The sequence below is a fragment of the Poromitra crassiceps genome (assembly GCF_964638095.1).
Source record: "Poromitra crassiceps genome assembly, chromosome: 18".
Taxonomy (NCBI): domain Eukaryota; kingdom Metazoa; phylum Chordata; class Actinopteri; order Beryciformes; family Melamphaidae; genus Poromitra; species Poromitra crassiceps.
The window spans coordinates 9,753,797-9,780,706 of NC_139636.1; the positions used below are offsets into that span (position 1 = coordinate 9,753,797).

At 46.9% G+C, this 26,910-nt stretch overlaps 1 protein-coding gene across 1 annotated transcript; it reads right to left on the reverse strand.

Annotated features, from left to right (window-relative positions):
* Positions 1-351: 351 nt before the first annotated feature.
* mlycd (malonyl-CoA decarboxylase) lies at positions 352-26,377 on the reverse strand. Its single transcript, XM_083654673.1, has 5 exons — positions 25,762-26,377; positions 18,181-18,293; positions 11,154-11,310; positions 8,478-8,630; positions 352-2,030 (listed from the first exon to the last, which is right to left on the reverse strand). The coding sequence occupies exons 1-5, from the start codon at positions 26,311-26,313 to the stop codon at positions 1,485-1,487; spliced, it is 1,521 nt and encodes a 506-aa protein (XP_083510799.1). The 5' UTR covers positions 26,314-26,377; the 3' UTR covers positions 352-1,484.
* Between the last annotated feature and the right edge of the window lie 533 nt (positions 26,378-26,910).

The window sequence follows — 26,910 nt, forward strand, 5'->3', positions numbered from 1 at the left end:
TATGTACTGTATGCAGCAGGTAGAACAGCACCTGTATGTATGCAGCAGGTAGAACAGCAGGTCATGGCTCTGCAGAGACCCCGTCGCTCCTATCATCACCTGCATGGAGCTACTGGGGAGGGTCCTGCCCCTCCCTGGGTGTGACTGGGGCCTGGGCACAGCCAAGTGTCAAGTGTCAACAAAAAAAGAAGCAGCACTTTAGAGTCATTGAATATGATCACATTTGTTTCCCAATCAGTGATTTCAGTGTCAAATTGTGAAAAAGTACAAGGTGTAAATGTAATGCCTTTGTGTATCGAGTATTGATTTATTTTTCTTCAAATCCTTCAGTCTAATACTTATATACCTGTTTTCAGTGAGACAGTTCAGCCATATGAAAGAATCAAAACAATATTTATTTCCGGGAGCTGTGTGCTCTTGCTTTACATCACACACACTGTTATCCAGGAACATGGGAAGGCATTGATGGATGCCTGGTGATTCAGTAGCTCCTCCAGTCTCTCAGCCTGGACGCACTCACTCAGACCATACCAAACATCTTCACTCACTCAGACCATACCAAACATCTTCAGTCTCTCAGCCTGGACGCACTCACTCAGACCAGACATCTTCAGTCTCTCTCAGCCTGGAAGAACTCACTCAGACCATACCAAACATCTTCAGTCTCTCAGCCTGGAAGCACTCACTCAGACCATACCAAACATCTTCAGTCTCTCTCAGCCTGGAAGCACTCACTCAGACCATACCAAACATCTTCAGTCTCTCTCAGCCTGGAAGCACTCACTCAGACCATACCAAACATCTTCAGCCACAGACCCAATGATGCAGGCAGCCTAACCCATGCAGTCCATACAGCAGATGAGATGACACCACACCACGTGTGCAAAATGTTCTCATTTCATTTCAAAATCAGGACGACGATGGCGGCCGATGTCGTTCTGTCCTGTTCTTACTGAAGGATGTCAAGATATTTTGGGGGATATTAAAGGAACAGATCACCCAAAAATGAAAATTGAGTATCTACTCACCCCCATGCTGATAGAATGTTCTAGTCCATAAACCATTCCTGGAGTTTCACAGCAAAACACTGTTGCAGAATTCTCCTAAACAATTGAAGTGGATGGTTTAAACGTTAAAAAAAGACAAAAAAAGACAAGTTGACTTGAAAATATGTCATTTACACTCTGTATTTAGCCAAAATCTTCACTGTAGCAGGTTACAGTATCCGCCGCCCACCTTCTTGGAGCACCTGGCTCCAGGTGTAGGTGTTTTGCAGTGAAACTCCACCAATGTTTTGTGGTCCAAAAAACCTCACCTGCCCTTCCACCGGCATGGGGGTGAGTAGATGATGACAGAATTTTTCATTTTTGGGTGAACTTATCCTTTAAACAAAATCAAAGAAAACAATCAGTCCAAAAAGTCTCAGTGATGCTACAGTAAGTGCAATCTTCCCCGTAACCTCGCCTCGGTGCGACAACCTGTCCTCACAGTTTGCTGTTCTTCTGGAACTGGGACACCAGGCCCAGCACCTGCTCCGAGGCTGCGATGACCTTGTTCTGCAGGTAGAGGGCGCTGTTTTTCGGCGTCTCGCTCAGGAAGTAGCGATAGTTCACCATGATGCCGCAGGAGTTGGCCACGCCTCTGGGGCTGGTGTCGGCGTGCCAGTTGAGCCGCCACATGGTGGCGCCGTTCTGCAGGTGGAAGTTGGCCACGGGGTTGAGGGCGTAGCCCCGCCTCTTCTCCCCGTACAGGTACCAGGCGCAGAGGCGCATCAGGGCGGGCTCCAGGACGCGGACTAGCCGCTCCGAGCGCACCCACTCCCCGGAGCCGATCAGCCTGCGCAGGGCGTCGGTGGCGGGGGTCCCCGAGGCCGGGTCGGTCGCCTGCTCCACCTCCCTCCACTCCTGCTCCGACAGCAGGTCCGAGCTCCGGCCCTCCTTCCTGTACCCGTTCAGCATGCCCTGCAGCCAGGAGGAGAAGCCCGGGATGGGAGACAGGCTGGAGAACTGGCCCATGTGAGGGAACTCACTCTGTGAGAGGGAGGGAGCGAGAGACAGAGTTTAACCTAAAAATGCCATCTATTGAATGACTACCAAAAAGACACAGATGCAGACAAGTTATTTGTTATTAAATTGTTGTATTTTATCAGATGCAAAAAAAAAAAAAAAACATGATATGGGCATTGGGCATTATATATCAGCCATCAGCTGCCCTGCTCTCTAACTATCAGCATTGGCCATTGAAAAGCCCATGTTGGTCGAGCCCTGGAAAACAGCAAACAAAAGCGAACAGAGAGAAGGGACGAGTAGACAAGATGAAGATGTAAACTGAAACAGCTGAAAGGCAGGCGAGACGTCAGCAGAAGGTCAACAGAAGGTCAACAGTGCAGGCAACAAGGCAGACAAACACCTGACCTCAGTGTCAGAAAAACAACACATTTCCCTGTTTGTGCTCGGCTCCTCAGGGCCATCAGTTCCACAGACAAAAAAATGGATGGATATATATATATATATATATATATATATAGAGAGACAGAGAGAGGGGTTACAAATCAACTCCACTGCTTCTGCCCTCCTCCCCCTGTCCCCCCCATGCCCTCATCTTAAGAGCGCTCCTCTTCCCCGTCTCGCTGGCTGCTCCCACGTGCCTCTGTCTCGTCTAGCCTCTCAGGCACACACACCTCCCACAGACGCCTTTCCTCTCCCACCTTGTGTCAACTCCTTCACCCCACCACCACCACCACCTCTGGCCACCTTCTGTCAACGCCCTCTGGAGAACTCCACCCCATCACCACCAGCACCTCTGCCTCCCTGCCCCCACCTTCTGTCAACATCTTCTGGAGAACACCTTCACCCTGCCACCACCACCACCACCACCACCACCTCCTCCTCCTCCCCCGTCTTCTCTCTCTCTCTGACGTGTGGGCTGGTGACTGACTGACGGGGGGAGTGACAGACAGAGAGGTGAGAGGCCGTGGATGAAAAGTGGAAGTGTCAGACCGACCCTGCAGGGCCACGTCGCTCTTTGTAACTTTCTTTCTCATGCTCGCTCTTCTCCTTCCTCCTGTTTCTGGTGTGTTTCTTCTCGCACCCTGACGCCATCTTCACCTCTCCTTCTTCACCTCCAACCTCTCCTCCAAACTCCTGGGTGGTCGCGTGGCACGCAGGGACGGGACGACATATCGAAATTGACTCCCGATACAAAAAATGTGGCAGCACGCATTGTGGGGCAGAAAACTGAATTGCGGTTATTAGCTCCAGTTGATTCTGCTGTAGTAATCACAAATGTGACGGCTTGCCCATCACAATCTCACAGGCTCTCCATCCAAATGACAACTTTTAAATTGTTGTTTCACATTCAAGCGAGCCGATACTATTGCTAGAAAGATTTGTGGCTCGGAAATCAACATAATTCTGCACAGTTGGGGGTCTGGTACTGTAGTAGAGGGAAAAGCACTCGCCTACTGCGGAGGCCCGGGTCCAAAGCTTGGTCAGATGTTTCTACAGACACACTTGGCCGTGTCTGCCGGTGGGAAGCTAGTGGGGAGTCCTGGGGCCAGTTGCACAAAGCACCTTAAGTTAAGATTTTCCTTAGAGTCTGAGTTAAGGTGTCCATCAAATTAAATCGGTTGCACAAAACACCCTTAAATCTTCTCCTTAAGTTTAAACATTTTAAGGAAACATAAGCACAAGATTTAAGTGTGTTTTGTGCAACCGAATTTATTTTATGGACACCTTAACTCAGACTTTAAGGAACATCTTAACTTAAGGTGCTTTGTGCAGCCAACCGGCCCCTGGCCTCTGGTCCAGATCAGCAGAGGGGGTGGAGCAATGACCGGGACAGCAGGAGGAATTGGCCAAGTATAATTATGAAGAAAATGGGAGAAAATCAGAAAGAAAAGGGGGGGAAAATAAAATAAAAAAGAAATCTGCACAGTCAAGACTTTGTTGTCACTGAACTTGTAGTTATCATATGGTCTTGTGGTTGTATTGGATCATGAACCCCATGGTGTGTTGTGAGATAAGCAGGTCCGTCGTGGCTCTAAAAGGAGGGAGGAGAGAAGACGACGAGAGGACACGGACGAAAAAGGAGGAGCGGTGCCAGAACGACGCCCCAGGGTCCAATCTACAAAGACAAGCAAGGCCTCCTCCCTTTGCCCTGAATCACAGCTGTGACCTTTTCCTCTCCTCTCCTCTCCATCATCCATCCATCCATCAGTGTAGCGCCCCCGTGTGGCTGCACTGCTCCTCTGCATGGGGTCCAGCCTCGTCACAAAGCCAGGGCCTCTGCACAACACAGGAGTTGGTGCATTTATGTCGCCCGATAGGCAAAGCGTGGTGCTTGGGTTGAGGGTTCCATTCCCACTGGGGTCACTTCACAGCAATGTAAGCAGGAAAGTCACTGTATGGCTAGTCTCGCTTGCCAGACTCTCCCAGCAAAGGGGCTGGGAGAGTCTGGCTGGGGACGCTTTCTATTGTGGACTAGAGGGGAAAAAAGGCTCTTTACAGCCATCCACCGAACGTACCATGCAGGCTGCTTCATTGCATAATCCACATCAATCGTTTTCAGCGTGTAGCAACGAGCTAGCGACTAGCGCTGCTGTTGTTACCATTTCAAAGGCAGCGGCGCAGGCATTTGAGCTCGGCAGATTCAACACGTACAGCAGCAGAGGCATACAGATTCGACACGGGGGGGGGGCGTGGAAAGGAAATCCAAATATGGTCGCAGACGCAGCCGCAGTCAGAGCGGGTCGGAGCCGATTGCAGAGCTTGCAGGGAGCGGAATGGGATTTCCATCCGCCACCGACTGAAATGGTCGGCACCAATGAGAGAGCTAAGTCCACCATGCTGCTTCAACCCAGTCAGACTACTGTATGCCTGCATAGTGTAACTGTATGTAACCCTAACCCTAGACGAGGGGTGAGAACCAGAGTAAGTGACATTTGACCAACTTTACCAGAGAGAGAGAAAAAAAGACCATACTTTGTCCTGACTTTGTTTATTAAATCCCATCTTTAATATTATAAACATGTGGATGACAAAATCCTTCATGAACAATATTTTGACATTCATCGGGGGGAAAAAATCGATCTTTTTTCTATTTGGAAAAAGGTAATCAGGGCGAAACCAATGAGTTCAGTGTTACAGTGCAAACACACTGGAAATAGAACCGACGTGGAAACAAGGCGAAGTATCTCGAAGTGCACGCAGTTTCATTTCGGCGTTCTTGTTAACAGAACAGACCGATCACACTTGGCTTGCGCCCTGCAGCGAGAGTTTACCCGTCTGGTGTATTTTTGAGTGCAGCCACGCATGAAGTCAGTACAAGCAGAGCGCTCCTGGTGTGAATGGTCAGGCTCCTGCCCGAGCTCAATTTACGCACGGCCCCGCTTGCGTCTTTTGGCTTTTCATTAAGAACTCTGGTTTGGTTTAGAATTCACATGTGCCCCTCACATGTGTAGAAATTCATTTCATTTGATATATATATATATATAACAGATTTTCGCCCAAAATGTCACTTACCCCCCACCGCTTCTCACCCCTCGTAGAAGAGAGTTTTGGTTCCCATCCATCCCCAAATGAGAGTTGTTGGAGAAGCTGTCCAGCTTATTTTTTAACGCCCCGCTGTACAAGAATGATGGGTGCAAGGTCCGGTCTAGAACATGACTGATTGTTGCAGCTGGTGCATTTCCTCAAAACTCAGACGTTGGAAAAAAAAGTTGCTTGTCACAAAGAAATAACACTCGTTTGACGACTTATTTGAGGGAATGTAATAGGGATGTTCATCAATTATCGAAAATCGATAATCGATCGTTAAGGATTGGAATCGATCCTGTGGCATTTGGATCGATTTTTTAATTATTAAAAAAAAAAAAAAAAAAATTTTTTTTTTTGGACTACGGTAGGTTTGGGTGGAATTCATTCCTCCTCGCCCCACTCCATTGCACAGCCGACTAACGTGAGGTGGAGCTTCATATAGTCTCTAGTTTTCTGGCTGGGCACGGGCCTTTGTGCCAACAAAACTGTTTTAAACATGGGAAATTCACACCGGCATGCGCCGGGGACAGCAGTGTTGGAGAGGAGACACATTGAAATAAAGAGTTCATTGAGGAGAACACGTTGTCTTTCGTATTTTCTGCCATATGCATTAGGCATTCATTTTGTAAAAAAAAAAAAAAAAAAAAAAAAAATATTGAAAATTTTCTAAGTATTAATAAAATCGATGATCGATAATTGATCGTTAATATTCACCGATTATCGATTTTGGAAAATTTTCAAAATGAACATCCCTAGAATGTAATAATGTTATCTATCACATCCGCTATTTCTGTTGCTCTTTGAACAACTCGGGATATTTATCGGTGAGATTTTTGGCCAAGCTGGATGCGATTTTCTCCGTTCGCGGTTCGCCTGTCTGCAGGTTTGAAACATGGTTTACAGACGGGCTGATGTGTCCGTGTCAACACCGTAAGGGTGGGAGGGGCCTGGGAGGATTACACCGGAAGAAGCACCCATATTTCACATAAGGCATCATGGCAGCTAGAAATAAGGTGGATAAGCCCCCCTCTTTTAGGGTTTTATTTGAAAGATACCCAAGAGACAGGGAGAGAGACGGGGCACTAAGCTAACATTTACCATCTGTGGGAGTTTAATGTGCACAGGCTTTTTATTTATTATCGAAGCTGGTGCAACGCAGTGCAAGACAGCCTGCTTTCCTCTCAGGCAAACAGGAAAAAACACACAGCAATATCTATTGAGCTGATGCTACCTTTTGTTGCCATTCATAAAAAAAAGGAAAAAAAGGCCAATAAATAAAAAATGCATGGCGCGATCAAAACAGTCCTATTGTATAAATGACAAAGGTGGAAGCGGCGCTGGGCTCTGAAAGCTCATTTTTATGAGGAGACACTACAAAGAGCCACTTCCCATCTGTCTAGTGGAGAGGCTTTTGATGTTCCATTCAATGTTCCAATCATTTAACAAGTGCTAGCTGGAGTGGGCTGACACGGAGGGCTCTCCTGTGCTTATTGAGCGGGAGGGCTGATATTTCATTACCTTGGCTCGCCCTGTCTACTGACTGACTACCCGCTCTGTGTGTGTGCGCGCGCGTGTGCGTGCGTGTGCGTGTGTGCGCGCGTGTGTGTGTGTGTGTGTGTGTGTGCGTGCGTGCGTGTGTGTGTGCGCGCGCGCGCGTGTAAGCGAGTGGGGGGAGAAAACCAGTCGAAGATTTATGCGCCAGCCGAAAGCCCTGCGACAGAAAGCAAAATTAAAACTTTCCCGAAAAAGCACTCAAAGCAAAATGTCGCCCATCACGGGCTATCTTTCTCCCTGCAATAACATTTGGCCATCTGGGCCCCACCTGAAGGGCTGCTACAGTGTGAATAATAGAATAGAGTGTGTGAGTCACACACACAGCGGGCGGCGTTGTTCCCCCGGTGGCGGAGTCAACAACACCTATTCATACGAACACACCTCGGGGGAGAGGAGCGGAGGGGGCGGAGGAGGGGAGTGTGACAGATGTGCACGTGTCACGTGCACCCTTATTGTTATCTGGCTATATTGCACCCATACGACTGGGTGCTTTATGGTTCTGGTCATAACACACTCACAGTCTCTCTGTGGAAACTCTCACATGCTGCGGTCTCAGATAATTCTTCAAAATATGAAACCGCCGGGAGGATTTTCCCAATTCCCAATTGGCCGATACTGACCTTTAAATGGGACGAGGTGAGAATGTTGAGAAATCGTATTTATTAATTTCATTTAAAATCCCCCCCCGTTCAGTATCAACTCACTAAAGACGGCTAATAGTCTTTCTGAATGGAGAGCCTGGCTGACCATGATCATAATGATCCAGCTGATAATGTAGCAGCGCCGCCCACGAAGGGAATAAAGATTTCTATTTTAATGAGGTAGTTTCTTGGTTGCCTCGTCCATCCCTAGTTTCCCGTCGGATGAGGTACTATAATAGCAGATGAATAGTAACTTAAACCCGCATTCTTTCGAATGGTCTGCAGGGGGCGATTCCACTGGTTGCAAATGAAGTCTTACATGGAATGGAATGGGTAAATGACCGTACTTCTCACTTGATTCATTGCCTCAGTAAACACGGATAAACATGAGTTTATGGTCTCAATGCCCAGTTTCAAGTCTTCTTCAATACAGCATGATGTTCATTTTGTAAATGATTGTAAATTTCGAGTAAAATAGATGATAAAAAAAGACTATGTTTTGGGGCGTGATTGACAGGTCGCCTGTCCTGTGATCGCACAGCTCGCCGATCACTGACCAATAGCAGGCTGTGCTCTTCTTGTCCAAATTCACGTCACTTCTGGCTCCAAATAACCACGATGGCAACGGTGAAAATGCCAACCTCGAGGCTTCAAAACGGTGGTCTACATTTTCCCCATTCATAGTTCTCAGACGAACTTGCTAAGTAACCCCCATCCCCTCCCCCATCCACATCGATTGACCCACCTGTAGTTCTCGGACCACCCTCTTGATGAGGTAGTTGCCCAGCTCCACCCCTTGTAGGCCGGCCTGCGTGGAGGAGATGGAGTAGAAGATGGCTGCGTTGATCTTATTCACATCCTCCTCCGAGTCCAGCGTGGCGAACTCACGGACGATACTCTGTGAGGTACAGATGTAATGCATGAGTCAAAAAGAAAGACTTGAGGATTTGTCTGACGTCATCGCCCGTTTTGACCAACACCTTGGTTTTTAGCACTTAATAATAATTTGTCAACAAAATACACTGGCGAACACTGTGGCTAATCAGCACAGCAGGGAAAAACACAGCTACACATGAAATATATTAAAAATGACAAAATACAGGGGAGGGGGGCTTTCAATGTCTTCTTTTGTTCTGACCAACAGTCCACAACCCAAAGATAATCGGTTTACTGTCATAGAAGACTAAAGGAAAAACAGAAAATATTCAAATTTAAGAAGCTGGGATGAGAGAATTTTTTTCTACTTAAAAATGTGTCTAATCGATTATAAAAAATAGTAGTCGATTCATTTTCTGGCTTTCGACTAAATCGATTAATTGTTGCAGCTCTAATGACATGAGAACGATTTGGCAAGGTTTTGCCTCCTCTATTACCCACAATCCCAAATGAGAACTACAAACCTCCTCTATTCCCCACATGATAACTCTAAACGCCCGTGTCTATCAAGCACCTCTTTTTCTAAGCCAGTAGCTGCTCAGGCAAAAGTGGTGGAAACGACTTTGTGCGTCTAGAGAATCAATTTGAAGTATGGACACTTTTTCACAGGATGAAATAATAACTTTCGGCGCTGTCAAAACCCGCCGCTTGCCAGTGTAAACGGCGCGGAATGAAAAAGCCAGCACCGCAGAGGTGGCTCCCGTGGGGACGCGCGCGCGGCCTATAAAAGCTGGAGGCATCGTTTTCTCACAGTGATCATCAATTTGTCAGCTGAGGAGGAACAAAAATATCCCACATTTTCAACCCTTGTTGAAGGCGTGCTGAAATGACACAAAGCAGTACAGCAGCCTGCAGCCATAAGCCCCTTTTTCAGACATGCATTGAACTACTGAAGATACGCAGCTATGACTCAACTGAAGATATCCAGATCTTACTCGGGTGGGTGTTTATGTGTGAACACAATTGTCCGTTGCGAGCGTGCGGCCGTGCAAACGGATTTTAACCACCCTGGTGCAATGTCTGTTTTGCGTGCAGAGCAGCCGATGTTTGAATAGTACAGCAGCGGTTCCCAACCTTTTCCAACTCAGGGCCCACTTGAAAACATTGGAACTTTTTGCGGCCCACGCCGACCCCATAAAAAATACGTGGGCCAAATACTCTCTAACACAGGATCTGAAACATGTTGCAGCATTTTCAGTGTTACTGTTTTCAAGGAGCTGTCCATCAGCAAGTTTTTTTTTAATTTGTGTAATGTAAAAAAACAAAAAACAAAAACTAAATTTGGCAGCCCACTTGCAATACCTCGCGGACCACTGGAGGGCAGCGGCCCACAGTGTACTACAGGATATTTTCCAGAGCGAGCAAGTAGGCGTGTTGAGTTTTATAGCTTACAAGCGAAGGATTTGTTGCATTTGTGACAACGAACATAGTCAGCATCAACTCTAAAGCTGTCAATGTTAATGTCAATGTCAAGACGCTGGGGTAGCTGTGCTGGGGGGCGTGGTCAGGGTGGGGTAAATCCTCCCATTCTCCCCATTCAGCAGAGTTAGCATTTAGCCGCTAGCTCAGCCCGGGCAGACAGGATCGGTGATTCAACGTCTTGTGTTCTGCTCTAGAATCCCCAATCCTGTAGTGTAGAGCTGCAGCACCGTCCTTTGGTGAGTCAGCCCATTGAGATATATGGGGGGTTTTACCCCACTCGCGCGCCAGCCGTAGTAACATTTTGTGGGCGTTCCCACACATGCCCACTACATCTATGTCTAACCACACTATGTGTAGTATGTGGTTAGTATAGTATATCCACACTTTTTAACGTGTCGCTCTCTCTGGCGTCTCTGCCGTCTCCCTCTGTCCCTGCGACTCTTTTTGTGTGTGTGCATGATCTGCGCTGCTTGCCTGCAGTGTGTCTGACACAGAGAGAGAGAGCGGGCGAGTGAGATGTCTTTTCCGGATTGGAAATAGCAACAAAACATATCATAGAGAGGCATGTCTTACAGACTTGGTGAGACACTGTACACCGTGATTTGGGCAGGACACCTTACTTTTTTTGTAGCAGATTTTATTTGTCAGGCCGAGGAGAGAAGACAGAATAAGACCCGAGCTTGGAGCAATCTGTAAATTGTTTATTTGCACACAGAGATGTATATGCATATAAGCATATGCAAATATTGAGCAGGTAAAAGTGACAAGAAACCCTGGAGGGCTTTTACGCGAGGTCTCTAATGATTATGTAATGTATTGAATTGTTTGACTACGATGTCAAAATATTGAATTGAATTATTTGAGCACTGCAAGGACACAATTTGGTGTCTTGTAAACCCATGAGGGTTGGGCACGCTGTGTGCATGACACGGAAAGAAAGGAAAGAAAACCAATCAAAAAATGACAGGAGAAATCGTCAACTCCAGCAGATGCCCGGACCTGAATCAACAGACGTAGTCCACAGAGTTCATGTGGTGAAAGTGGCCATACTGCGGCGTCTCACCTGGATGTTGTCGGAGATGTCCTCTGTGAGCGCCACGTGCAGCACGACCAGAGGCTCTCCTGGCATGGCAGCGTGGGTGAAGGCGTAGCAGCGGCGGTACGGCCCCACTCTGCGCTTAATATCAGTCCAGTTCCTCACAGGGTGCACTGCCTCGTACCTGACAATACATACAGAGAGTTAGTCTCCTTACAGGGTGCACTGCCTCGTACCTGACAATACATACAGAGAGTTAGTCTTCTTACAGGGTGCACTGCCTCGTACCTGACAATACATACAGAGAGTTAGTCTTCTTACAGGGTGCACTGCCTCGTACCTGACAATACATACAGAGAGTTAGTCTTCTTACAGGGTGCACTGCCTCGTACCTGACAATACATACAGAGAGTTAGTCTTCTTACAGGGTGCACTGCCTCGTACCTGACAATACATACAGAGAGTTAGTCTTCTTACAGGGTGCACTGCCTCGTACCTGACAATACATACAGAGAGTTAGTCTTCTTACAGGGTGCACTGCCTCGTACCTGACAATACATACAGAGAGTTAGTCTTCTTACAGGGTGCACTGCCTCGTACCTGACAATACATACAGAGAGTTAGTCTTCTTACAGGGTGCACTGCCTCGTACCTGACAATACACACAGAGAGTTAGTCTCCTTACAGGGTGCACTGCCTCATACCTGACAATACATACAGAGAGTTAGTCTCCTCACAGGGTGCACTGCCTCATACCTGACAATACATACAGAGAGTTAGTCTCCTTACAGGGTGCACTGCCTCGTACCTGACAATACATACAGAGAGTTAGTCTCCTTACAGGGTGCACTGCCTCATACCTGACAATACATACAGAGAGTTAGTCTTCTTACAGGGTGCACTGCCTCATACCTGACAACACATACAGAGAGTTAGTCTCCTTACAGGGTGCACTGCCTCATACCTGACAATACACACAGAGAGTTAGTCTTCTTACAGGGTGCACTGCCTCATACCTGACAATACACACAGAGAGTTAGTCTTCTTACAGGGTGCACTGCCTCATACCTGACAACACACACAGAGAGTTAGTCTCCTTACAGGGTGCACTGCCTCATACCTGACAATACATACAGAGAGTTAGTCTTCTTACAGGGTGCACTGCCTCATACCTGACAATACATACAGAGAGTTAGTCTCCTTACAGGGTGCACTGCCTCGTACCTGACAATACATACAGAGAGTTAGTCTCCTTACAGGGTGCACTGCCTCGTACCTGACAATACATACAGAGAGTTAGTCTCCTTACAGGGTGCACTGCCTCGTACCTGACAATACACACAGAGAGTTAGTCTTCTTACAGGGTGCACTGCCTCGTACCTGACAATACACACAGAGAGTTAGTCTCCTTACAGGGTGCACTGCCTCATACCTGACAATACACACAGAGAGTTAGTCTCCTTACAGGGTGCACTGCCTCGTACCTGACAATACACACAGAGAGTTAGTCTCCTCACAGGGTGCACTGCCTCGTACCTGACAATACATACAGAGAGTTAGTCTCCTCACAGGGTGCACTGCCTCGTACCTGACAATACATACAGAGAGTTAGTCTCCTCACAGGGTGCACTGCCTCGTACCTGACAATACACACAGAGAGTTAGTCTCCTCACAGGGTGCACTGCCTCGTACCTGACAATACATACAGAGAGTTAGTCTCCTCACAGGGTGCACTGCCTCATACCTGACAATACATACAGAGAGTTAGTCTCCTCACAGGGTGCACTGCCTCGTACCTGACAATACATACAGAGAGTTAGTCTCCTCACAGGGTGCACTGCCTCGTACCTGACAATACATACAGAGAGTTAGTCTCCTCACAGGGTGCACTGCCTCGTACCTGACAATACATACAGAGAGTTAGTCTCCTCACAGGGTGCACTGCCTCGTACCTGACAATACACACAGAGGGTTAGTCTCCTTACAGGGTGCACTGCCTCGTACCTGACAATACATACAGAGAGTTAGTCTCCTCACAGGGTGCACTGCCTCGTACCTGACAATACATACAGAGAGTTAGTCTCCTCACAGGGTGCACTGCCTCGTACCTGACAATACATACAGAGAGTTAGTCTCCTCACAGGGTGCACTGCCTCATACCTGACAACACACACAGAGAGTTAGTCTCCTCACAGGGTGCACTGCCTCGTACCTGACAACACACACAGAGAGTTAGTCTCCTTACAGGGTACACTGCCTTATACCTGACAATACACACAGAGAGTTAGTCTCCTCACAGGGTGCACTGCCTCGTACCTGACAATACATACAGAGAGTTAGTCTCCTTACAGGGTACACTGCCTTATACCTGACAATACACACAGAGAGTTAGTCTCCTTACAGGGTGCACTGCCTCGTACCTGACAATACACACAGAGAGTTAGTCTCCTTACAGGGTGCACTGCCTCGTACCTGACAATACATACAGAGAGTTAGTCTCCTCACAGGGTGCACTGCCTCGTACCTGACAATACATACAGAGAGTTAGTCTCCTCACAGGGTGCACTGCCTCGTACCTGACAATACATACAGAGAGTTAGTCTCCTCACAGGGTGCACTGCCTCGTACCTGACAACACACACAGAGAGTTAGTCTCCTTACAGGGTGCACTGCCTCGTACCTGACAATACATACAGAGAGTTAGTCTCCTTACAGGGTGCACTGCCTCGTACCTGACAATACATACAGAGAGTTAGTCTCCTCACAGGGTGCACTGCCTCGTACCTGACAATACATACAGAGAGTTAGTCTCCTCACAGGGTGCACTGCCTCGTACCTGACAATACATACAGAGAGTTAGTCTCCTCACAGGGTGCACTGCCTCGTACCTGACAATACATACAGAGAGTTAGTCTCCTCACAGGGTGCACTGCCTCGTACCTACACACACAGAGAGTTAGTCTCCTCACAGGGTGCACTGCCTCGTACCTGACAATACATACAGAGAGTTAGTCTCCTCACAGGGTGCACTGCCTCGTACCTGACAATACATACAGAGAGTTAGTCTCCTCACAGGGTGCACTGCCTCGTACCTGACAATACACACAGAGAGTTAGTCTCCTCACAGGGTGCACTGCCTCGTACCTGACAATACACACAGAGAGTTAGTCTCCTCACAGGGTGCACTGCCTCGTACCTGACAATACATACAGAGAGTTAGTCTCCTCACAGGGTGCACTGCCTCGTACCTGACAATACATACAGAGAGTTAGTCTCCTCACAGGGTGCACTGCCTCGTACCTGACAATACATACAGAGAGTTAGTCTCCTTACAGGGTGCACTGCCTCGTACCTGACAATACATACAGAGAGTTAGTCTCCTCACAGGGTGCACTGCCTCGTACCTGACAATACATACAGAGAGTTAGTCTCCTCACAGGGTGCACTGCCTCGTACCTGACAACACACACAGAGAGTTAGTCTCCTTACAGGGTGCACTGCCTCGTACCTGACAATACACACAGAGAGTTAGTCTCCTCACAGGGTGCACTGCCTCGTACCTGACAACACACACAGAGAGTTAGTCTCCTCACAGGGTGCACTGCCTCGTACCTGACAACACACACAGAGAGTTAGTCTCCTTACAGGGTGCACTGCCTTGTACCTGACAATACACACAGAGAGTTAGTCTCCTTACAGGGTGCACTGCCTCGTACCTGACAACACACACAGAGAGTTAGTCTCCTTACAGGGTGCACTGCCTTGTACCTGACAATACACACAGAGAGTTAGTCTCCTCACAGGGTGCACTGCCTCGTACCTGACAACACACACAGAGAGTTAGTCTCCTTACAGGGTGCACTGCCTCGTACCTGACAATACACACAGAGAGTTAAGGTCCTTACACATCAAGAGCGATGCGAATATACGGCACGAAATTGCGATGCGAGTTTTGACCCACCTGTCAATCACAGCCACAGATGTGTACACGTCGGAAGCGAATTTCTGAAAAATCGACCGTGGTTCTAAAAAATAAACACCGCAATAACGCTCCGCGAAACTTCGCTGTTGGTATGCACGGTTGCATTGACTGATATAGGTTCGGAAAATATTATTGACGTGCGAATTAATCGCACGAAAAAAACGTGCTCGGTGTGTAAGGACCTTAACTCATTGAATGCCAATGACGACAGCTGTCGTCAATTCAAATACTGACGTAGAGTGCCAATGACGACGGTTGTCGTCAATTGCGTTTTTTGACGGTGGGACGTGGATCAATCCCTGATACATCTCTGGTACAACTATTGTAGCTATTGGAGGTCTATAACCTATTTTACAGAACCCTTAGGTGGCGACAGTGCTCTCCACATAACAGAAAGGCAAGGAAAAAACAAAGAAGAAGTCGTTATGGAAACGGAAATCGCATCGCATCCGTATGCATCGATATGCTGAAGCACGTTACTGCAGCTGTGCCTGCAGCAGCCAATCTGCTCCCACAATTGAGCCGCTCCGTGTCGGTTGCGACAGCACATCTGCACATCCACACCGTGGAGTTGTTATTATGCTCAACTGGAAGCATCGTTGCCGGTGACAAACACACGCGGAACGCTGTAAAAAAGCCTGGCTGTTCCGCACCCTTCACTGTGCGCACAGCAAACTCAGCAGAGAGCCACCACAGACAGGAGGAGGAGTGTGCAGTTGAGGCGAGGCGGGGCGGGGCGGGGGGGGGGGGCACGCAGAGCAGCACGCAACACCCAGACAGACCCAGGCAGCAGGACAGGATTGACAAACGCAAGCCAGAATATCCGATACCCACCAGCAGCAAATCAAAACCAGCAAGAAGCTGCAACCAGCAGCGCACGCAGGGGCCAGCGCTGCTGGTTGTAGCTAAAAATATTATTCTGCCAAACAAAATTCCCTGGCCTAAACTGTTTTATTGAAGGAAATTATTTTTGAGGTGTGACTACATTAGAAAAGATTAGCTTCAGAGTCAGTGATGTGCTTGAAATGATTAATTTCACAAAAGGCCAATTATCTCAGCTTCTAGAAAAAAATTGCTGTATTTGGATGAATCAAGCTATCTTCTCCGGCTCATAACTAAAGAACGGAAAATGGGATCAATAAACTTTTTTTTGCAGATGATAGAATAGAGTCTCATCGTTCTTTGTGCGTGTTCAGTGTTTACATAGTAATATCACACAATATTCTGTGGGCCTCGAGAAATCACTGAAAACGCTCTGAAACTCTGGCACTGGGAGCGTCCGTTCTCCAAAAGTGGCTGGCACTCAATGAGTTAAAGGTGCTCTTATGCTCGAGCAAAGCTCCGTGGGGGTGGGGCCCCGCGAGTCTCCGTGAGTCACCGTGCAGACCTCGCGCTGGGGCAGATGCCATTATACTCAGAAAGTGATCAGCATGTATTGTGTGTATTGTACAATGGTGAAAACAGCCCGTGAAAAGTCGCAATGAAACGCTGTGCAGTACTGAGTGCGCTTTCACTCTCAAACGACCGCACATCAGCACATGAAGGACTCACCAAACTTGTTTTTACTGAAAGCCGTTTTTACTACTCAGCCCTGATAGCCTACTACTCTGTGCTGCTTTTAATCTCTCTCAATAATGCTCTCAACACAACACATTTACTTGGTGAAATGACTAAAAACGAACAGTTGCAAATCTAAGTTTATAGCCTACCACATGGGTCAAGAAATGTGGCGAAAACACAGCTCAGTGTTCAGGGCTCAATGGTTTGAATGCGGCCATGTTTGGAGAGAAGCTCGCGCTGTTAGAAAAAAAGTCAGGCACAACGCGAGCGGCCGCTGGAGCTAGCGAATAACCACGGCCAACAAATTTACGTAATTTGACGCGCCCGCCCCTCGCTCCACCCCCGCGCCCTTCACGGCAGGGTGAGCATAATTCAGCCTTTAGTCTCCTTACAGCACTGCCTCGTACCTGACAATACACACAGAGAGTTAGTCTTGCCGTTTCTAAGTGTCTGATTTGTATGTGCGGAGCAGAGGAGGTTAAAGGATCATGCCTGTGTTTTTCTACGTTTTAGCGCACTACAATTCACATATACTGTACCTCCCATTAGAACCGACTATTTTGCGAAGGATGCAAAACCTTTTTAACTGTCAGAATGTGTTTTTCCTACCTTTCTGACAGCCATTAAATAGCATTTATTAGAGTACGGTAGGAGAGACTTGAAACGTGCTTGAGAGTGACTTTATTGGCGTGTGGTAATTTAGTTTCATGCCTGCATCAATATGAAAAGGAGGCGCCGACATCTGGGACTTCAAAGTCGCCTGCCAAACAGTATTGCACAGATACGCTATTTGGTTTGATTAAAATCAAACCCAGACGACAGATGATAAGCAAACATGGGCATTGTGAAAAGGATGATGTGCATTTGGCTTCTTCTTAAAAATAAAGAAACAAACAAACAAAGAAACAATTAAATAAATAAATAAGTAAATAAATTGGATAGTTAGTCTGGCTGACGACCAAATAGGAAATTACTTTTTCTGATTCATCGATAGTATCTGAATGCATCACTCCTCTCGCACTCGGAAGTCCGCCCCGCACAACACAACACAACACAACACAACACAATGTCGTGGCAGAAAACAGCCCCTGAAGAAAAGATTGTTTTACAAATGAAACGCAAACGCCCGTGACGTCTAATTAGCAGAGAACTTTAAGGCAGGTTTAACAGGCAAATCCAGCAAAACACATATATGAGATATATGAGAGGGAGGGAGAGAGAGAGAGAGACACACACACACACACACACACACACACACACGCACACACACACGCACAGAGAGAAGAGGAGGATAGTGTTACCTAGTTTTACCTAATCCTATGTATATATTTGGTTGCAATGTTACACAGCTCTGTTTACACACCTCTTTATTCTCGTACTGTGTATAATACTGTACCGTTTGTTTTTTATTCACTTGCTTTGGCAATGTACATGTATGTTTCCCATTGCCAATAAAGCCCCTTTGAATAGAATAGAATAGAATAGTGTGTGAGGGTGCATGTGTGTCTTTACTGGCTGATCTTCTGCAGGATCTCACAGGGGGACTGCCAGGTGATTCTCTCCAGGCGGAGCAGACCTACTGAGAACCACTCAGACAGCAGGCTCTTCAGAGTGCCATTCAGGTCCTGTGGGAGGGAGGGGGAGAGGGAGAGAGGGAGAGGTGAGAGAGAGAGAGAGGGAGAGGTGAGAGAGAGAGAGGTGAGAGAGGGAGAGGTGAGAGAGGGAGAGGTGAGAGAGGGAGAGGTGAGAGAGGGAGAGGTGAGAGAGAGAGAGGTGAGAGAGAGAGAGAGAGGGAGAGGTGAGAGAGAGAGAGAGAGAGAGGGAGAGGTGAGAGAGAGAGAGAGGGAGAGGTGAGAGAGAGAGAGAGGGAGAGGTGAGAGAGAGAGAGGTGAGAGAGGGAGAGGTGAGAGAGGGAGAGGTGAGAGAGAGAGAGAGAGAGAGAGAGAGAGGAGAGAGAGGTGAGAGAGGGAGAGGTGAGAGAGAGAGAGAGAGAGAGGGAGGGGGAGAGGTGAGAGAGGTCAAGTTTAGAATGAACCTCCCCATTCAGCTGATAATAGCAAATTCACCCCATTCCACCCGACGCAGGCAGAATTTCTGTGGTGCTCTGCGTTTATAGCACCTCCTAACTGTGCGTTTATAGCACCTGCTAACTGTGCGTTTATAGCACCTGCTGCCTCAGACTCTGCGTTTATAGCACCTGCTGCCTCAGACTCAAGAGGACCTGCATGTCAAACAACACTGGACTGTGTGTGTGTGTGTGTGTGTGTGTGTGTGTGTGTGTGTGTGTGTGTGTGTGTGTGTGTGGACGTTCAGGGCAGCCCTCGGTTCAGTTGTCTGTGTGCTGTTTGTATGGTTTCATTTTCATTCAACCTTATGAGTGGTGATGTGCTTGAGCTCGCAATAGAGGAGACGGCTTCAATAAACCACTTGTGATTTTAAAGCAGGCGCCTGTCTGCCTGGAAAGGTCACACTTCATTTAACGCAAATCTCTTGTAAACACGCAAATAAGCACGCCTCATATTAACGGTTCCATCGGACGCCTTTATTTCAGGCTTGCTACCCCCATCTTCCTGAACATCACATTTCCAGGCCCGATTCCCTCAAATTCAAGGAGAATGTTAAATGGTAAGTGGACTGTATTTATAGAGCGCATTTTATATAGTCTATCGACTACCCAAAGCGCTTTTACATGAATACCTCACATTCACCCATTCACACACCGCCGGCGTCTGCAGCCATGCAAGGTGCCAACTGCTCATCGAGAGCAGTTGGGGGTTCAGTCAGTGTCTTGCTCAAGGACACCTCGACACACTACCAGGAGGAGCCAGCCTCGAACCGAGAACCTTCCGATTCCCAGGCGATAGCTCTACTACCTCCTGAGCTAATGCCGCCCTCAAGGACTCAACAGTCAACACGGCATAGTTAGAGAATTAAGGTGAATTACTGAGAATTTTTACAATGACAACTAGCGGGCTTTACAGTATCTAAGTTAAAAAAATAGATTTATATATCAAAAGAACTCCAATTTATTCTCTTGCAGAAAATATATAAATGCAAGCACTTTCAATGACCCATGTCTATTTTCAAAAACTTTCAAGCGCTTGAAAACTTTCAAGGATCTCAAGGGACCCGTGGGAACTCGGGCTTCAATGCCTTCTTATCAATCACAACAATCAAACACAACAGTATAGTCGAGGTCTAATAAACCACTGCGTTCAATTCTCCGGAAGCAACGACCACCACACTTTCAAAATGACCAAACTCCCCCCTGAATTATTCACCTCAATATGGTCGAGAGATTTCACACTTGGAAAATGGTGTTTTTTTGTGAGGAGCAGGTCAGACCCACCTTCCATCGAATGATGATTATGATGGCTGACAAATCCGGCCAGGCTTTTCTATAGAACCCCTCTCGGCACATCAACGCCACATAAAAGTGGTTCGGCCTCGCAATCACCGCGCACACAAAAGGCCGGCCGGACCCGGCAGGGACAAATCTGTTACTCTGTTCACTTTGCGGGAGATGGAGTTCTTTGAAAGGCGAGGGCCAGAGCATTCGAGGCCTAGGGTCAGGAGGAGCGAGACGGAGAGGAAGTAATGAATGGACGGCCCTCTACGCCGTTAGAGAGAAAACGAGGCAACGCGTTTTTTTGACGGCGGAGTTATATCAAATCAATGCGCTACTCGGCACCGACGATGCCGTGAGCTGATACCGCCTCTGCGAAGGTCCCTCTCCGTCGTGAGCGGCGAGTGGTTATGTTGTGATTATACAGAGTGATGGAGACTGTCATTGCCTACTGGTGCCTGCAAGAGACAGTCTGTCTATTCAAGGCCAGGTACACTTAGTTCCTCCGTGTCTACTGTGACTCGTGAGCGCTGCTGACGTGCGTAGCGCTATCATGTGCCGGTGATACCTTTTAGTCCAGTAGGCTGTGTGCCAACACATGTCTGCCTGCCTGCCAGTCTTTCTGTGAGAGGGGGGACATAGTTTCACTGACACTACGCAACCTTGCCCTACTCAGGAGCCACATTGACCCAAACTAAATCTTTGCAAGAGCCACAATAACAAAAAGTCCCTTTCCTGTTTTTATTTGTTTCGATTTTTTTTTTTAAGTAGGACCTAAAAGAGCCACAAGTACCCGTAAAGGAGCCACATGTGGCTCTAGAGCCTCGGGTTGAGTGTCACTGCGTCTGGAGTATTTGCGTGGAGAACTCAAACTTGTTTTTTCCGCATGCATCTTTCATCCACTCTGTTTGTGTAACAGGTGGACGAGATTGAAAAGCCCGCAGGAGGAAGGAGTGCGGAGCAACGGCGGAAATCGATTTACGCCAGCAGCCAAGACAGACTCATCTAGTGACACCGACTCCCGTAAGAACAGCGCTAATTGCAGTCTCGAAATGTTCAAACTTTCATTATTTTAGTCATTTCAGAAATGCTCTTAATTTTTCCTCCCTGTGATTCGGTGCTGCTTCGATTACCTGCATCACAAATCAATGACATTCCCTTGGAACGCACACACTGCCAATACAGAGACTCAAAGCTTCATATTCACCAGGACCTTTCCACCCCCATTTCCAGTTCAATCAAAATCCTGGCAATAACAACAAGCAAATAATAATAGCGCATAGCAGTAGCACCTAGTGTCAGTGTGTGTACTCTGGTCTTCTGTAGACAAGGGATCGATTTTACTTAGGTATAACCACAATTTAAAATGTTTAATGTTACTAATAGCGAAAATATCATTGTTATCCCAGACGGAAAACGGAACAGATAATGAACGTTTGACTGAAATCAGTCTGTAGACTCTCTGCCACAACATGTGACTTGGACTTGTTGTGACCAAAGACTTGAGACTTGACTTGGACTTGTGATCATCTCTGTGCCATGCCAACTAAGTCAGTATTCATCAGCTCACAGACACTACAGCCAGCATAAAGAATTAGAGACAGACTGACACATGGAATCACAGAGGAGCAGACCTGGGGGAAATCATATTTGCAAATATTTAGGTAATTATTTGTGCCTACTTAGGTGCCAGATGGGGAGGAACGGCCAGAGTTTGTAGAGTCATGTCAGCAAGGTATTTGAAAGTGGATTTAGTCGACTTTTCTGTGTTGAACAACTTGGCTCACACTAACACTCACTGAATTAGCAGTAGCACGGTTGGTTTGGGCTCAACACGGTCCTGTCTCTTCCCTTAGCTTTCTGTCTTTCTCTCTGTCTGTCCTGTCTGTCTCTTCCCCTAGCTTTCTGTCTGTCCTGTCTGTCTCTTCCCCTAGCTTTCTGTCTTTCTCTCTGTCTGTCCTGTCTGTCTCTTCCCCTAGCTTTCTGTCTTTCTCTCTGTCTGTCCTGTCTGTCTCTTCCCCTAGCTTTCTGTCTTTCTCTCTGTCTGTCCTGTCTGTCTCTGCCCCTAGCTTTCTGTCTTTCTCTCTGTCTGTCCTGTCTGTCTCTTACCCTAGCTTTCTGTCTTTCTCTCTGTCTGTCCTGTCTGTCTCTTCCCCTAGCTTTCTGTCTTTCTCTCTGTCTGTCCTGTCTGTCTCTTCCCCTAGCTTTCTGTCTTTCTCTCTGTCTGTCCTGTCTGTCTCTTCCCCTAGCTTTCTGTCTTTCTCTCTGTCTGTCCTGTCTGTCTCTTACCCTAGCTTTCTGTCTTTCTCTCTGTCTGTCCTGTCTGTCTCTTACCCTAGCTTTCTGTCTTTCTCTCTGTCTGTCCTGTCTGTCTCTTCCCCTAGCTTTCTGTCTGTCCTGTCTGTCTCTTCCCCTAGCTTTCTGTCTTTCTCTCTGTCTGTCCTGTCTGTCTCTTCCCCTAGCTTTCTGTCTTTCTCTCTGTCTGTCCTGTCTGTCTCTTACCCTAGCTTTCTGTCTTTCTCTCTGTCTGTCTCTGCCCCTAGCTTTCTGTCTTTCTCTCGGTCTGTCCTGTCTGTCTCTTCCCCTAGCTTTCTGTCTTTCTCTCTGTCTGTCCTGTCTGTCTCTTACCATAGCTGTCTGTCTGTCCTGTCTTTCTGTCTCTTACCCTAGCTTTCTGTCTGTCCGGTCTGTCTCTTACCCTAGCTTCCTGTCCTTTCTCTTACCCTACCTGATTGATGTCTTTTTTTCCTGTATTGATTTTTGTTTTACATTACATTACATTACATTACGTCATTTGGCAGACGCTTTTATCAAAAGCGACTTACAATAACACATTTGTCAGCAATAGAGCAATCCACTATGTAACACAGTCTATGATAACTACAATTTCTGAAGGAACAGTGGTACAAGTTAAGGTTAGATTTTTTTTTTTTTTAGAGAGAGAAGGAAGTTAGTTCAAGAAGGGCCCAGATGGAGCCTGAAAAGGTGTGTCTTTAGAGCGAAGGGAAGAGTGAGAGATTTGGAGCCTGACCATAGATTGTAAGTACCGAGGGGCTGTCTGGTGTACTGCCCTGTAGGCCAGAACTAGGGTTTTGAATTGAATGCGTGCCGAGATGGGAAGCCAGTGAAGGTCCCGGAAGAGGGGAGTGACATGAGAGAGATGACAAGTGCCTGGACCAGTAGTTGTGTCGCTTCCCTTGTGAGAAACGGATGGATTTTGCGGATTTTTTTGTGTTTTTGTTTTTGTTATGTTCATTGTATTATTCCTTATTCACTGTTCATTGTATTTTAATTGCTTATTTAATCGTTCTGTTGTTTATTGGAAAGTGTATTGAGACACCTTGATGTGATTTTGCACTCAAAATAAAACTTAATGATTGATTGATTGATTAATTGATTGATTGATTGATTGAATGTTGTTCTCGATATGGAAAAGCCCACTCATCCATGCAGGTAAAAACAAACAAAAGGAACCGTTTGCAAATACAATCTGAGAGAAGTGTTGACAAAACACAGCCTGAGCTACACCAGTTCCACCAGCATATCTGAGGGCTGAATGAGGCAAAGCTTCAGTAAAACAACAAAACTTGACACATGTCTGTTTGATCTCATGGATGGAACTGCCTAGTGTCAGCCAGCCTAGTTTTGTTTTGGGCTCTATTTGCAGGCAAAGATCGTCAGATCTAGGAAACAAATTGGTTTGGAGAAGAGGCAGTGAAGCTCTTAGATGGGAATAGTCCTTTTAAAGAGTTGCTTTAGTTTGTCTAATGTCTTCCCAAGCAAACTGCAGAAAATGAATGTGACAGCTAGCTTGTTGCTGTCTGACTCTGAAACTCTCTCCTCTTTTCATAAATGGTGGCCAAGGCAACTGCTGCCTTCAAAGTGCTGCCAGAAAATGTAATTAAGTTTTCATTTTCTGTCTTCAATCAATTAAATGCCTGATGCACAGTTTGTCCTGTTCATTCTGTGGCTGTCGGGGGGGAAAATCCACTAAAAACTAAAAAAACTTTTGTTACAGTGCATTTTGTTAACATTTCAGTAGAATGCTGAACAAGTTGTCTTTATGACTTCCAACCTCAGACATTACTGAGTACTCAAAGGCAGCCGTGCCCACTGCCCTCAGGTGCTTCTGACAGCTTGTCTGATGGCTCACAAACTTGTGGGATCCTGGATCAGACATTGAACTGACATTATTCCTGGACTCTGAAGGTTTTTGGAGAACTATAAGTTAATTTTGTTCCATCCGACCCTACCGAAACCTTCAGAATGCAGAAATAAGGTGAGTTTAATGCCCAATACAGGATCCCACAGGTTTTAAGACAGTAAGGTAAGAACGAAGGCACTTTTCCAGCGAGCTGAGAATTGCGCCCGGGGGTAACCCTGCCCACTGCCCTGCAAGGCAAGCATAGCCTTACCATGAAGCAAGCATTGAGCCCTGACACTGAGCTTAAAGTCGAAGTGAACCGGAACGGAATGCACCAGCGCGAGTGTCGGACACTGAAAACGAATTGAGAGGTGGACCATATACGTGTCGATGATTTGATTTGACAATTCTGAGGACTGGCTTTGGCATTGGCCAATCCTGGCGTGTTCCACCCCCAAATCGAGTGGGATTCAGCTTGTTGTCATGCTACGCGAGTGGGATCCGCAGAGTACCAGGGAGCCAGCTGCTTCGTGCGGAGCGAGCGGACAATCCGATCCATAGGTGCTGCCCGCCCGCCTGGAATCTCCGAGAGATGACCCCTGACAGGCAGGGAGGCTGTCAGGCTCGGAGGCGCACGCCATTATCGTTATAAATGTAAATAATATTCCTGGAATGCGTGTTTTAATGAGCCAGTTACATTTCTTTGCATTCTTAGACATTACCATTTGATTTAGTTTGCATAATTGCCCAAGTTAGTAGTTAGTTTATGGGCTAGAAACTCTGCCAGATGACAGGCACTAGGCGCCATTTTCCCCTTAATTTGGAAGAGAAAATGATCCTGTAATGAAGATTTGATTGACAGCTGCATGTCGTGAAATGATTGGTTGAAATGGGGTAGAAATGTGATAGTACTAGGTGACGTCAGCAAACTGTAAATTACTGTTATCAATGAAATCTTGAAAAACGAACTTTTGATGTGAAAAAGTGTGAAAAACTAAAGAAATTAGATTGTTGTGATTTGTTTTGCATACATTATTAAATAGGTGCACTGCATACCCAGGTATTTGAACTAAAAGAAAAGAAAAGTCATTCTTGGGTTCAGCTCGACTTTAACAGTATTAGCAAACAGAATAATATTAGGCCATTAGGCAATGATTTCCTAGCCTATGAGGGAAAATCCTGATTCAGTTGCAGTTGTGTAAGGGGGAAACTGAGGTAAAGGTCACCCACTGCAGCTCAGATTGTTGTGAAATGTAAGCCCTATCTGCAAATATAAGGCAAAGTAGGCGGTCACAGTTTGTGCCCCTGTTACGAAACGGAGTTATGGAAAAGCCACCTGACATCTGCATTACATGTCACACAACAGAGTGGCTATAGTTTTGGCTTACAGCATCTGTTTTTTCCATCGTGGAATTAGTAAACCTGGAGATTAGAATATATATTTATTTAATGAGTGAAAAACGATTGTGATTTGCACTTGGACAGCCAATTCCATGTAAACACATGAGTAAACAAACCACTGTATGACATAAATGCTATATACGCGAACGGTACAACTTGGCTCAGTCGAGCTTCCGTAGAGAAATGTAAACAAACGTTTTACCCTGATGTTTGGGCTTTCGCTGGCTTTGGCTGAGATTATTTCAAGCACGTCGGCTCGGAGATCCACCAGAAACTTCACTCCCCCCTCGACCCTGCTGATATGATTAAGCAGCTGTTTATAGCGGGGCGTCAAGCCGTACCGCAGCCTGTCCTCCACTTGCAAAATGGTGGCCGTGTCCCGCAGCTGAGTGTCCAACAGTTTCAAAGCGAGCTCGGAAACACTTTTGTGATCCACACCGAAATCTTGCGAAAGCTTGTCGAGTAATTCCACCTTCTGTTCCTTGTCTAGAGCCTTGTAGAAGAACATAAACTCCACGCTGTTTGATTCGGGAGGAGGGGGGGACTTGTCTCTCGTCTCGTATGTAGGTAAAGGTGCAACGACCCTCGCCAGTATCTCCTCCATGCCCGTTACACCGCCACGACTCGGGGTAGAGTAGCAGCGCGCCCCGTTGAAGTCCGAGGCCTCCACAGCCGCTTTGAGGACAGCTCTTCCTCGGTATCGCCAGCACCGCACACCGCTGCGCAGGGTGCAGAGTATGTGGTGGGATATCATCACAGACGGGCCCACAGGGGGACGAGACAGGGCGGGACAGGGGGGAGCCAGCTGCCAGCTGGCGTTTCACTCTGGAACCAGCTGTCTGTCACCAGCACCAGTAGGATAGACCGGATGGACTGAGATTGTCACCAGACAAGCGTTTCCGGGTTTCTTAAAGATGTACAGTGCAATTTAAGACTTCATTATCAGTCATGACTGATGAGTCTCGCGTTGAGGCTAGACTTGATACAGTATATTACAAAAGACCCCACTGGTCCATAACAGGTCTAAAGTCATAAGTCATGTTATAGCAGTGTAGCAAGACAACACAAAACGGACAGGTTTTTGTATTGAGTTTGGCGTCAGTGGAGAGCGAGCCCCGTATCCCCAGTGTTGCGTAGCAACAACACTGGGAGTTAAGCGTTTAACCCGAGATAGGTAGATAGCCCTACTTCTTTATTTATTGTATGATTTATTTATTATTTATTTTTACTATTAAAATGTCTGTCTTTTCTGTAGTTGCTTTTGCTCCCCCCCACACAAACAACCTGAAACAACATTGTGATGTATCTGTACTAATGGATTGTAACTGTTACATGCAAGAAAGAGAAATGA